General features: G+C 43.3%; 5 protein-coding genes across 5 annotated transcripts; 1 reads left to right on the top strand and 4 right to left on the bottom strand.

Annotated features, from left to right (window-relative positions):
• Positions 1–220: 220 nt before the first annotated feature.
• On the top strand, positions 221–1,526 carry N7529_009508 (FluG domain protein; the record flags this gene model as incomplete). Its single annotated transcript, XM_057245035.1, has 3 exons — positions 221–564; positions 616–983; positions 1,204–1,526. 3 exons carry the CDS (start codon positions 221–223, stop codon positions 1,524–1,526), a joined length of 1,035 nt encoding a protein of 344 aa, XP_057093298.1.
• A 1,108-nt stretch (positions 1,527–2,634) lies between these two features.
• On the bottom strand, positions 2,635–3,102 carry N7529_009507 (uncharacterized protein; the record flags this gene model as incomplete). Its single annotated transcript, XM_057245034.1, has 3 exons — positions 2,635–2,660; positions 2,835–2,903; positions 2,958–3,102. 3 exons carry the CDS (start codon positions 3,100–3,102, stop codon positions 2,635–2,637), a joined length of 240 nt encoding a protein of 79 aa, XP_057093297.1.
• A 1,300-nt stretch (positions 3,103–4,402) lies between these two features.
• On the bottom strand, positions 4,403–5,476 carry N7529_009506 (uncharacterized protein; the record flags this gene model as incomplete). The annotated part of the gene is made up of 2 exons (XM_057245033.1): positions 4,403–4,476; positions 4,606–5,476. The coding sequence occupies 2 exons, from the start codon at positions 5,474–5,476 to the stop codon at positions 4,403–4,405; spliced, it is 945 nt and encodes a 314-aa protein (XP_057093296.1).
• Positions 5,477–7,948: 2,472 nt separating this feature from the next.
• N7529_009505 (uncharacterized protein) lies at positions 7,949–8,545 on the bottom strand (the record flags this gene model as incomplete). Its single annotated transcript, XM_057245032.1, has 1 exon — positions 7,949–8,545. One exon carries the CDS (start codon positions 8,543–8,545, stop codon positions 7,949–7,951), a length of 597 nt encoding a protein of 198 aa, XP_057093295.1.
• Positions 8,546–12,171: 3,626 nt separating this feature from the next.
• N7529_009504 (GFA family protein) lies at positions 12,172–12,708 on the bottom strand (the record flags this gene model as incomplete). Its single annotated transcript, XM_057245031.1, has 3 exons — positions 12,172–12,371; positions 12,425–12,587; positions 12,643–12,708. 3 exons carry the CDS (start codon positions 12,706–12,708, stop codon positions 12,172–12,174), a joined length of 429 nt encoding a protein of 142 aa, XP_057093294.1.
• Positions 12,709–13,608: the final 900 nt, after the last annotated feature.

Genomic DNA, 13,608 nt, shown 5'->3' with positions numbered 1-13,608 from the left:
TCACGTTAAGGATCGTCCAAGGCTTCTTTGAGTGGTATTTGGATGAGCATAACCTCAACTACAGGTCTAGTTTCTTAACAATGGCGCGTTTTTTCAGAATGTACTGGATGGAGGAAAGGGGTCTTGACCTTCCTCTACAATTTGGGAGGGATATCACTTCGGTATGATTTCTACGTTTTTAGCACTAGTCCTCAATTGACTTAAGAAGCTAGTAAAATCAATGGCCACAGAATACGACCTTGACAAGACTGCTAAGGAACAGCCGCCATTTAGCATTAACGAGGTATTCGTTATCACGCATCATTTGGTGGCCGCTTGCGATATAGCCTTTCCTACGGCCCGGGTTCTTTTCCAATTGAACACCCTGCGGAAAATGATGGTATCAACTTCAGCCCGACCTAGGACCCTTATACTATCTTCCTGTTACGAGAAAGAAAACGATGCGCTAAAGTGGAAAGATATTGATCTGTATATGGTCAAACACCCCGAATATTCTGATGCCCAAGTTCTTCTTATGAGGGCGAGGCACAGGCTCAACAAGGGAAAGAGAAACCAGGGGAATCCGTGAGTCTTAGTCCTATGCCATCATTTATAGGTAAATCTAACCACCTCTAGGCCTACATTCACTTATACCGAAAGAAATGATAATCTAGGACTCTGTGTTATTCAGGACATACTCATGTATGCCTTTCTTAACGATGCATTTGCAAGCCCACATATCAAATGCCCTCGAGATATTTGGCGCTTTACAAAAGTTCCAGAACATCGCCACAGCACTCCTATCCATTTCAAGGATAGCGTGAAAAATATCCCCATTTTCAGGCGCGCTGTAAAGGCAGAAGACGGGACTTGGGTCACTGACTGCACCGTCGGCTTTTCGTATAAGCAGGCGCAGGAGTACGAAAGAAAAGCTAGCGTAAAGGCTGGATTCGCAGATGAGGGATCGCTCTACAAGTACCGCAAAGGCGTAGTTGAAAACTTAAGTATGGCTAGGAGAGTTTGAACGAATGGTTCTCATACTAATGAATTTAGGGAACCTTAACGAACACTCACGTAATATAATCATAGGTCATCGAAAGAGTGTAACTTTTTCGAATTATATGTCTATGTTTAATGACACTTAATCCATTTTTATGCAAACTCCGACGAGGGATTCTTTATTGAATCTAGCATGCTATGGAAATCTGACACGAGATGCATCAGCACCACAAAAACTGAATACTAAGCAAAAAGAGGCTATCGAAACGGAAGCCGAACTCCATGATTTGAAAAAGGCACTTAAGTCGACTAGAGACGAACTCATATCAGAATTTCATAAGTTAAAGAAAGCGGAAGGAGCTTCCGACCCACGATTCAGCGAAATGAAGCAACTACAAAAGAAGATTAGGACGAGACGAAAGATGTTAGAACGCCGTGCTCAGAAGACAGCCCGGAAGGAATTCTTTGATAGTATTAGAAACCGGATCATCGAGCAAAACCAGCAAGGGACTCCGGTCACTTTCACTCCAGACGTCAGCCATATCTAGCCGGAGAGAATAGCCCTTGCTGAGCTTGAATTCAAGAACAGGGATGTCGATACCATCGATGATACTGAATTAATTGAGGACCGCATTCGATCCCTTAAGCTACGACTGAAACTGAACAGCCTCCATATACCTCAGGCCTTGAAAAAGCGGATTTTGTTCAAAGATAGACAGAAGGGAGCATCAAGACAAGCAGTGGTCCCAATAGAAAGCTCATCTGGACTGGAATGTCCTATATGTCTAGGGGGGACTCGCTTAGATCCCACCGCTAGGCGATATAAGTACTCACGAAAGGATGTACTTCAGGTTCATTTTAGAACTCATCGCCTACCATTCTTTTTTCAAAAGCCTGGTCGAAAGTGTGATTGGCCTCATTATCTTCAAGTTCTCCCCACACTTTCACAATATAAATAGCACCTTGCAGACGTCTATAAAATAAATTTATAGAAAATTAAATTTATCTCTTCATGGCATATCTACCATATTATTTTGATCTAGTATGCTAGAAATGTAGCATCGATTTGAATTTCATAGACAAGGAATGCTTTTCTCTGTAGGTTTACTATATCAAGAATACACGAAAGTGGCCGTCGTGATTTACATCAAATTATTAGGCCATCATACCTAAATTATTAGTCAGAAATCTTTACTTTTATATAAGACGTGAACAAATCTGTTTAAAATAGCTAACGCTTTCAAAGTCTGAATCGTATTAATAGTACTAGACTACAATTCCTCATCGCTAGGGGGCAGTTTGGTCCACCCTCTTGGATATTAACGTTCATTGCACACATCAGAAAGCGCAGTCATGCATTCTCTCGTCTGCTCATCCCCCTTTGCCTAGAGTCGTGGATCCAGAGTAGTAATAATCATCTTCCATTTATCAATAAGTTCTTGGCAATGAACAAGGCCTAGCCCAATATCTCGCTCTCCAGAAATGTTTCGGTCCATTAGACGACCATTAATTTCGTCAACCTTGTTCATAGCGTTTCTGCGCTCCGCGTCTGAAACTCGGGAGATATCTTCTGGTATACAGATTGAACCTTCCCAACATCCAAAATAAATTGTACGCAAATATTCCGTCGCTTGGCGATATGCTGATCTATGGTAATCATATCGCAGTTTTGATCTCAAAGTCTGTAGATAGTTAGCTTTATTGCATACCCTAAGGTTAGCTCTATGACTCACACTAATCTTTTCCGATGGAAGCGAGAACCCTTAAAGCGCTAGCGAAGTGTTGGTGACTAGTCGATTAAGTAGATACACTAGAGAATGCATAGGGCTCACTGAGGAATTGTCTAGATAACTCACCGGTCTTAGTGGCTGAAATAGCGGTAGGTAGCTGAGAAGAGACTGTTTCTTCTAACCGTGATCCAGGAGCTAGGGATAGATGTGGATAATGAGCCCCAGATCGAGGGCTAGGTGCAAACGTACTACCATTCCCAGGAGGGAGAACACCATTTCCGGGGGGAAGCAGACGATTCCCAGGAGGAAGCAGACTAGCTGCCGGAGGAACAGAGGGCAATAAAACCCATTGGCCAGGAGGCAGCGTACCAGCAAGAACCCATGTATAGGACATTGCGCGTCAACGAAGCCAAGAATGAGTGGCGGTGAAACAAAATTAGAAGTCAAAAGCTAGAATATTTGATGGCCGAAAGCTCCACGCTTTATGAACTGTAACTTTCGTAGGCGTTTTGAAGGCCACGGTTTTGAAGGCCACGGTTTTGAAGGCCACGGTTTTGAAGGCCACGGTCTTACTGTTTATCATAGCTCGTTTGATTTCATTCTTACGGTTCTATTGAATCCATTTTCTTTTTATCTTTTGATCACTCTACTTGTACGCTATTTGAATTTTCACACTCAACGATCACGGCTTAGGATCGTTTGGGGACCAAAATCGTGGCTTTTCCTAGACGCTTATGGTAAATAAGTGTATTTATATTTCCGATTTCCAGCTCGTCTTTCACCTTAGATTATAAGCTGTCCGGTTGAGTCGTTATGTTTGGTCTTCTATTGCGTGCTGCTCGAAAGCTCGGCCTGCTCACAGCAGTACATGTTACAGTGGTTTATCAAAAATCCGGCTCGCTTCGTGTGATCGAGGCTCAGTTTCCTCCTGAAACACTCATAGATATACGTTCCCTCCCTCATTAATCTCGCTCACACTAAATATCAACAGGTCGATATGCACATCTCCTTTCCACCCGCGTATCACGAACAGAACCTCGGCCATAGCCCAGACAACAAAGATGTATCTCGTGAATGACGTTTTCCTGTTTTTCAATCTTATTGCGTTTGACAGAGCTTAAGGCATACATTCTGAATCATTCCTTTTTCTAGCTGCAACAAAATCAGTGTCATTTTCAAGTTTATTGAACGCTTCTAGTGCAAATTTATGTACTAACCAGAAATTTTTCCATCCTGCTTTAAGCGCATAGCTACTTGATAACGCTAGTTTTTGACTGTTGCGGAAGTTCTAGAGCGTCACTATAGATTAACCAACGGAAATTATCATTTTAAAATATAGAAAAAAGCATCTCTTTTGCTTTAAACAGTCCGCCTTTGTCCTTTAGTCATTCGTTTTCTTAAACTTCGATTGCAATTATAAGTAAGACATAGTGATCAAATTTCAAATGACTGAAACACAGGGAACCCTGTCCTCATCGATTTTCATAAGATGCTACTAAATGTATATTTCTTGATTGGCTTTAAGCGACTCATTGATCTGGCAGTACCCATAAATTTATGTTTTCGTTGTATATCGGAATAACAAGCTTCTCAACAGAACCCAGCTGTAACGTGCTATTAAAATAGCCTTTCCCACTAACTATCAGACAAGGGCCCTGGCTACACCTATCTGATACCTGCTTTATGGAAATCGTTTAAAGCTTTTGTTTATCTTCGCGGGCTTCGGCAAACCATTGATCGTCCTGATGCATGTTTGCGAGCACGTCGTCTATATAGTGACGGACAAAATCAACGATACCAACCGACGGAAAGAAGAAGACAACGAACTAACAAGTACGTGAAAGTGGCTGGAAAGAAGCATAGAATGACTCAGGGGTCATATTAAGTTGACACCTACAGATATTCGATGACTGCCGGGTAATGGCTATTTCATTTTGAGTAGCCCCATCATTAGTAAGAAGCAAAGTTAATTGAGGCATAGGCTGGGGCTCATATACCACTAGCGCAGTGTTTATCAGCGCAAGATGCATCGGCACATTTGTTGGCAAGTCATCTGTTCGCGCGACATTGATTGTCACATCATCCATTAGCGTAACATCCATTGGCGCAACATCCATTAGTGCAACATCCATTGGCGTAACATCCATTGGTAGCACTAGTACAACTGCACCATCAATATTTTCAGTAGTCAAGCCGCCGTTTATAGGCCCAGGCATAGTAGACATCGGTAGCTCTAGAGCATTTCCATCATTGAAATCTGGAAAGAATGACCTGAAAATGTCGCGCTTAACGGCGAACGATGTCATGCTAGCGCGAGCAGGCTGATCTACCGAGTAAATATTATATAGGAATAGGTATCTTTGGTCAGAAAGGAAGGTGCTTGAAGTTGTCATCCCACAGCGTTGCTCTAAAGACCAGTCGTCTTGGTAGTCCAGACTTTGGATTGCTGGTGGGTTGTCAATCTTGCGTGGAACCATGTCCCTAAGGATGGTGGCAATATGGTTACTGCATTCCCTGACTTTAGCCTCATCATACACAAAGAGCTCTAGGGGGCGTAGTCGAGTCAAAATTCCGTGTATAGCGGCAAATTCAATAGAACCTGTGGGATGAGCGCGTTTAGAGGATTTTGATCCTAGAAAGACAAATCCAACGTTATCCGCACACAGCTTAAACCGCTTCCATAGCTCAGAATTGTCGAACCTTGCCTTCAAACGAGATTGACCTACGCCAAGCGGCCGAGAATCTGTAAGACCATAGAAATGGCGCATAGCGAAAAGGAACAACTGTCTGTAGGCTGCCCAGAATCCGTATTCCTTTGATCCTGCTTTTTGAACATAATCGTTTTCTGTAATTTGAAGTTGATATTTCAAGTCTTAAGGATAGACGTAGTACTTAAACATTAACTCCCTAATAGTGCCCTTGTGTTTCAGAGGGAGCACCCTCTTAATAACATCAGTCATAGCCTTGAGGTATTTAGTATTTTCGAGAAACGTTCGAAGTGAAGGTATGATTTTTGGGTATCCTAAAGCGGCTTGTCGGAGCTGAGACCGTATGGCATGGTCTTCAACATCTTAAAAGGCCCTCCCATCTTGGAATATTTGATCGATATGCTCACGATCGGCGATAGACAATCGTGGGCATCTGCCTTCTAATAATGTGAGGGTGGTTAGATCTAGGATCACGGGATTAAGGCACGTCAGTGACTGCCATGCCTTAAATATCTCTTCTAATGAATCTGCAAGCTCCTATTAACATTAGTTTGACGATGATGCCTTATAGGAATGTCTCACCTCGGGGCATTTGAGGCTAGGGAGGTGTGTCCCCATGAACCAAGATTTCCATAGCGCTAGGAACTGAAGAAGTAAGTCTAGCTTCTGTCCTAAATTGAGAAAAGCGTCTTTGTTCTCCTTGGGATGATAGATTCTGTTGAATTCGCGACACTTGGTAGGTGACCATTTTGCAAGCCACTCCTTAGCGGCTTCTGTCTCTCCCCGTTGCTGGTAGTGGCGAGTGTTGCGAAAGATCTCTCCATCTGAAAAGCTCTAGGAGCTTTGATCACACTCGCGCAGTCTCTTTCGACAGTCATCGTCTAATTTTGCAGTGTCATATAGATCGAAAGTCCACCAGTAATCGCCTGGGTCAAGCCATTGAAGCGCAGCAGCAATCCGGTGTTACCCCTGGAAACAACGTAGCTTCTGACCCTGTGGTAGCTCTAAATTCTTGAAGTAACCGATGGGTGAGCCTTCACCAAGTAACTGGCTTACGCCTATGTAAGACACTTCGCATGGGATCCAGGTAAGAGGGTCCAGTCGGCGACACCCCTCATGCTCAAATCGATGAATAAGACGATCAGTTTGCGACTGTCGAAAGGCTCGAGCCCCATAGATGTCAATTCCATCAAATAAAAGTTGATCTAGTTCTCTGATTCTAAAAGAGCCGATACGGGCGGCGGTCAATTTGCGAGCAGTCTCTAGATCTTTAGTCGCCATGCCAGAACGTCCGCGTTCAATACTCAATCGAAAAGCGCTGTGCGATAACTAAGAGCCTAGGGTATCCTACGACAGGAGAAATCTCATTTTGAGATGCGAAAGCTGTGGTTTCCAGTCAAAGTCGTGGTTAAAGGCCGCACAATCATGGACCAATTAGATTAGGTGGTTACGCGCCAATAGTATCTTATGAACTAAGAAAACGTCCGATTCTCTTCATCGTAGGAAAAACCACGGTCTCCGCAAAACATTAATTTCATGCGAAGGCAGGGTTCTTCTGAACATCTATATCATAGGAAAAACCACGGATTTCCTCTTAATCTAAAACCCTTCGGGTGAGCCTAAACATCGTTAGACTAGGTAGATCCTAGGAAACACTACGGTTTTCCGCGCGCACTAAGCTCCCGTGAAATAAAGGATCACCCGAATAACTTTGTCATAGGATAAACCACGTTTTCTGAAAACAATGGTCTTCCCGTGAACCTGAGGGTCCTTTGACTATATCTGTCACAGGAGAGACTACGGTTTCACGAGCTTTGATACTCTCACGAACCGCGAGATAACACGACAGTTGCTATCCTAAGAAATATCACGGTTCTTCGGAAACATTAGAGGATTTCCTCAGAATCAGGCGCCCGTCAGACTACCGGTATCTTAAGAAGCACCATGATTTTTGTTCATGTCAAAAATCTCAGGATTCAAAATATCAAAGGATGACACCGTTCCTAAGATTTACCACCATTATCAGATACGAGTTTTTCATGTTGATAATCCCACGTATGAAAAAAGGGTCATTTAATAATTATATCAGGATTTAACTAAGATGTATAAAACACAAAAATAACATGAATTTTCTAACTAATCTTGCGTTCCGAAATAACTTCTACTTCCTTGGCAGCTACCTCTCGAGAGAACCGAATATATGGTTTGAGGCACGTGGCTCCCGGAGAGAGCTGTAAAAAATCATGCTGGTCGTCGTTAAACCCGACTTAATACCAAAGGAAGACGGAAAACTGACTTTCAGGAGCTGGCTAGCAGGCTGTGATTTGGTAGACTCGACAAAATCCATCGCGTTAGATCCCCAATCAGAGACGAGAGAGCCGACTTTTCGTAAGAATGTACTCGGCTCAAGACATTCAATGATCATCTTGCCAACAGACTCAATGTCACTTTGTGAGTCCCTAATATCGTTATTTTGAAGCATTGAGGTTCCGACATTTCCTATTTCATTTAGTTTTTGATTAACCTTTCTTATCATGACAGCATACCTATCTTGACCGCACCCGTTACTGAGAGAAGGATAGAGCTCGAGGATATATCTCCATGGGCTATCTTCAGATGTTTGTGAATATGCTCGAGGCCTGTCAAAATCTCCCGTGAAAAGGCAGCCACTTCGAAAAGCTGAAGGCGACCAAGGGGTGAGCTGAAAATTTGACTCAATGAAATATCCATGATCTCGTAGACCAGAAATATGGCACCCTCATGATATATAGCCTCCTGAAGTTCAACAATATTTTTGTGAGGGCTTGTGATCAGTCTTGCTAGATCTTTACTGGTGGTTTTCACCTCTTTAATAATAGCCTCGGAGAATGTGTTGTTATAAACAACCCACCCGCGTCCTGCCTGGTTCATCTTAAAGCTCTTCTGATATCGACTCCAAGGGTTACAAGCTGTCCTTGGCAGTGCATTGAAAGCCCATGGACGCTGCTTCTGGAGTTTTGGCGCACCTTGTTTTGTTCCTTGGACTGTCGATTCAGGCTCCAGAGGCCGCTTCAAAAGGTTGCCGGACCTAGGAAAAACAGAGACCCGATTATGGGAGGCTTTGTCTTTGGTAGCCTCCTGGGCAGACATTTTTCGCTGAAACTTTGGATTGAAAAGATCTAAGGAAATGTTGGGCTTTTATCTGTGACACACGAGGAATGCTTGAGGTTTAAAATCGTGGTTTTGCCCCACTTTCCAAACGGTATGCTTTAAATAAATGTCATCACCTCCCAAAGTTGTTTTTTCTAACTATATATGTTCGTCCAAATGGATATTTTCTTAGTTTACCTCTATGTTGTGGCAGCACTATTGTCCTTACTTTTTCTTCAGCAATATTTCCATCCTCGACCGACTTCTCGCATCCGTCGCATATACCGCCTATTTAGGCGACACATAACACTCCCCTATTTGCTCCGAAGGCGAACACCATGGGGTCCTATAACAAGACTACAAGCAGTGATATACTCCATCTACATCGGTGGCACTATCACATGCAATGTATTTAGGGCCACAGAGTTAGATAAAGCTCGGGCTCGTGCTGGATCACTTGCGCTGTTACATTTATCCCTTTTGCCTGTGGTCCCTCGTTTAGTATTCGGTGCCGCCTTCTTTGGAACTTCCCTTCATACTTATCACCAGATCCATAGAGCGATAGGTACTATGGCTATCTTTCAGAGCGTGCTGCACATAATATTGTCCATTCAGACATCCCCATTTGACTTACAAGAAGTGCAGCAGAAAAACGGACTGATTGTAAGCAATTCTATTTTGATTACGGGTAGCACTAACCACACATGACCAGGCTATGATTTCTATTGGAGTCCTGACGCTGGCAGTGGTTCCAATCATCCGTCGTCATGCTTACGAGGTGTGCATGAAGTTGCATCTCTCTATAGGGGTATTTGCCGTGGTGATGGTTTGGGTACATATGAAAGACCGATATGGCTTGAATGGCAGGATTTTGATCTCTGCTATTTGCATACTCATTATCAGCACTATTTTTTATGGCACTCGCGAGCTGTTTCGCAACATCATAAGAAGTCAATTTATGGCTGTTGCCCAGCGCACCCCCTTAGCAGGTGCTGTGAGGCTAGAGTTTACGCCCCCTCGTCCATGGGAAGTTCATGCAGGTGACTACGTCTATCTCAGAGCGCCAGGAGTTCACCTATTATCCTTCGCAGAGTCTCATCCTTTTAATATCATATGGTGGGACCAAGACAAATCTGGTAGGGCAAGCAAGATCCAGCTTATCTCTAGGGTCCACTCCGGATTTACCAAAAACTTATCAGCGATCTCGCACAGCTCAATTAGGGTGCTGGTGGACGGCCCTTATGGGAACGCTCTGAACACAAGATACTGGGACAACTTCCTTTTTGTTGCTACAGATATTGGTATATCGGCGCAAATGCCTTACTTAAAAGAGCTGCTTGATTTACAGCGGCATCCTCGCCGTCTGAGTAGAGTTTCGATCATCTGGGTGGTTGAGGATGACCGTACGCTGCTTTTATTCCCAAAATGAGGGAAGCGCTGACAAAAATAAATCAAGAGTATAGAGATTGGGTAACCGATGAGGTGCAGCACTTGCTAGATGTGGACTCGGCATACATGGTAAGCAGGCATTCCCTTTCAGATCTACCGAGGGCCTAAAACTGATTCAAAAGCTCTTCTACTGGACCACTTATTCCAAGACGAAGATAGATACAACTTATGTTGCGCGTCGTGGACGCATGGTATTTGGCAATCCACATATGAAGACGGTTTTGGAAGAAGAATTTGAGAAATTCTCTGGCAACGTTTTACTTTCAGGTAAGACCACAGCTACCACATATCGGAATATTTGCTAATGGTTAGAAGTGTCCGCGAGTTCCGACACAAGAGATGACTGCAGAAGCTTTTCCTTGAGCAAAGGAAAACGTGTCGATTACTTTGAGCATGAGTTCCAGCCTCCAAAGCAAAGAAGAAACTTCTTTTTGTCGGATGATAATATTCCCTTGGTTACATAGGGCTCGGTTACATACCTTACGATGCTCCAGAAATATATTCATTGAGAGTACTTCTAAAGTTGATCTACATAGATAAATGTATAGGAATTAGAATTACTAAACCATCTCCACTCCCTGTAGTAAAGAGTACTCTTTGATAAACTTTTGCCCTTACAGGTATGATGCTGTCACTTATTTTTTGGGACTCAACGCTTATTTTAGAGCACATACCCATTGCTAGAGGAGCCGGTTGGTTAGGTCTGGGATTTTAAACTGATTTCGGCATAGCGCCCAAAAATTGAACAACGGCTCTGGGAAAACTACCCTGTTATTGCATTTGTCACGGAATTTTTGGCACCGGGCAAGCTTAGCGCCCACTACGCTTTTGCGCTTTTGATTGATAAAAATCGTGACATTTCTTTCCTCTTGTATATTGGTAATTCACTCTACTTATACTTGTTAGAGACCTGCTGGCCTTCCATTCATAACAGATTCGATTGAATGAAAATGCTGAGCCTCTTTGCTCGCCTTTTTCGAACATTTGGCGTGGTGGCCTACTTCACAGCGGTCGCCGATTCATCGCGGTCTCTTTATTGAGGTGGGTTTGCACGTACCTTAACAATTCACATAATAGTTCATTTCTGAACATAATAGCGCCAACCTCATCTAACGTCGGATCGGCAATCAACAGCCTCTTATTAAGAGTCAACGCTTAAATTTTACAACCCGCAAATATATGATCTTTACGTTGATTCCCGACCAATCTTGTGGCGTATTTGAGAAGGATTTACAAATCTGCTGTGACTTTCAACGTTGCCACACCTAGTTGGTGCCTGCAAATGATCACTATCGTCTTTCTTTCAATGATGAACAGAGCATGTACAAAGGCCAATTTTCTACCTAATATTTTCAGCAATACCATTTCTCATGCATTACATAGTTGAGATATCAATTTTTATAAGAACAGTACCGATCTCAGTTTTATCAAGATAAATTCCGACCGCTAGCTACTCAAAGAGTAAGGCTCCAGTTCGCAATGGCCGCTGTTAAGTCCGTCTCTTCCATGAGCCCCAGGAGATCGAAGAGACATAAAAAATGCCGTCGCAAAACAACTCTGATGAAAAAGGCGTCCGAGTACAGCAAGATGTGCGACGCAGATGTATGCGTAGGCATTCGTTTGCGAGAGACGGGTCAGGTACATATTTTGACTGCAGATGATTCGGGGTTTTGGGCTTTCCTTGCCTCACAATTGGTATGCCACGAGCTCCGCTATCCACAGAAGAGGCAGCTAATTTTTTCAAGTACGCCTACTACCCCAAACCAACTTTTGTAACTGTCCAAGATTTGGATAGGGTTAACAAAGGATCGGCCGTTACCTCTAAGTGATGTAATCAAACATTCCGGAGGTGATCGCCACATTTATATTATACCGTCACCTTGACTTCTAGTTTATAATTGCGATCGAGGGAGAGCTGAGCAGTGACTCGCCGAAATTATATTAAGCTTTCTAAACTGTCCTCACTCATTCTGTACTTTTCACCTAAAGTCGTAATTGCCGAGCAGCCGCATTTCAAACATAGACATGGCACGATGGGAAATGCTTGGGAATCTTGAATCAAATTTGAGCCTAGCACACACTTCTCTCCTTTGACTTCATTAATATTGTCTTTTAAGAAGAAAACTGACAGTCTTGGCCAATGAGATAATTTGCTTCCACTTTGGCAATCAGGCCTCTCAAGGAAGAGGGACCATTCCAGTAAACTGATCAGCGCCTTCAAGAGGATCAACCCACTTCACACGAGCAACGGTATATAATTCCGCCACCGGCTTTTGTTTATTCAGAATCTTAATGTCATCGAAGATTCCCGCCCGCAAGAGAGTAGTCTCACCAAGCTCTCCAGTAGCAGTAAGTTTCACTCCATAGATTGGCGTCCCTAGTAGTTTGTTAGTATTTTTTTCCTCGACTTGGTTGTGTTGCACTACGCACCACAATCCGGGCAGAAATAGTTTCTGACTTGATTCCCACTATCTGCTACTTTTGCGATCTCTTTGGGTTTGCCAGTGATTTTCAGGTCAGCACTTTTGACGACAAAGCTGTAAGAGTAGACGCCTCCGGTCAGTTTCCGGCAATCAAAACAGTGAGATAGTCCCTAGGGGAAAAAAGTAAGAGCAAGCAACCATTGATTTATTTTGAGATATACTTACCGCGATCATTGGTTGGCCAACATATTCAATTTGAATGTTGCCATAGAAACAACTCCCACGAGCCATATCGCAAATTTAGACAGTTGAGGTGATTTCAGAACGTGAAAAGTGGTGTTGTAGGAAAACATAAATGACTCACCATTTTATCTGAGAATTTCACCGACAATGCAGCCTCCAAAAGCTTACATAGGCTACTTGATCAGCTGACAAATTGAGCCCAACAGTGTAAGATCTTGTCAACAAAAGAGTGTCGCCATTTTACTAGTGCGCCCGAGGAATATTCAACACCCCCTCTGCTGATGATCGTAAGGCTCTTAACGACCTTACTAAGCTCATCCCCTATTTATTCTGCACTTTCTATAGTATATAAGAATCACACTCTCAAGTACTCAATTGGCTATGGCCGTACTAGTCCGTACTGTAACGACCACGTTCCAACATAAATCTCTAAGACTGGGCTTGTATCTTCTATTCCAATGCAAGGAGGTATACTTTGCTTCTCAAAGCAGCTTTGTGTGGAACATGGCATTGAGCATTGACCTGCACAACTACGTCAGTGGTGCACCAGTTTGTTTAGTCAGCTTCCTGGAAGCCAAAATCATTGGCCCACGGTAGAACCTAAGACAATAAATAGGACCAACCCTAGGATTCAATTACTTGGGACATTCGGGCATGACTCTTTTACTATCCTCCGAGTAGTCGAATATGAAGAAACTCAAGCCAGCGATACGCAACTATGAGAGATTTAGAACGGATATTCTGACTCCCGAAGCTTATGTCGAGATATGCGAAGGCTACGACAATGTCGACAGCAATGAGGTTGGGGCGACATAGGTTAGTGACCTAGCCATATTAGTGGCATGCATAAAGCTAACCGATTACCCACAATCTCGGGCTTTTCCTACCCTTCGTTAAAGTTGAATAATCACCAAGCTAGGTAAAACACGAAACCATACTCAGCCTACT

Source organism: Penicillium soppii, assembly GCF_028829465.1.
Source record: "Penicillium soppii strain IBT 18220 chromosome Unknown utg000007l, whole genome shotgun sequence".
NCBI classification, from domain to species: domain Eukaryota; kingdom Fungi; phylum Ascomycota; class Eurotiomycetes; order Eurotiales; family Aspergillaceae; genus Penicillium; species Penicillium soppii.
This window is presented reverse-complemented; position numbering and strand designations above follow the sequence as displayed.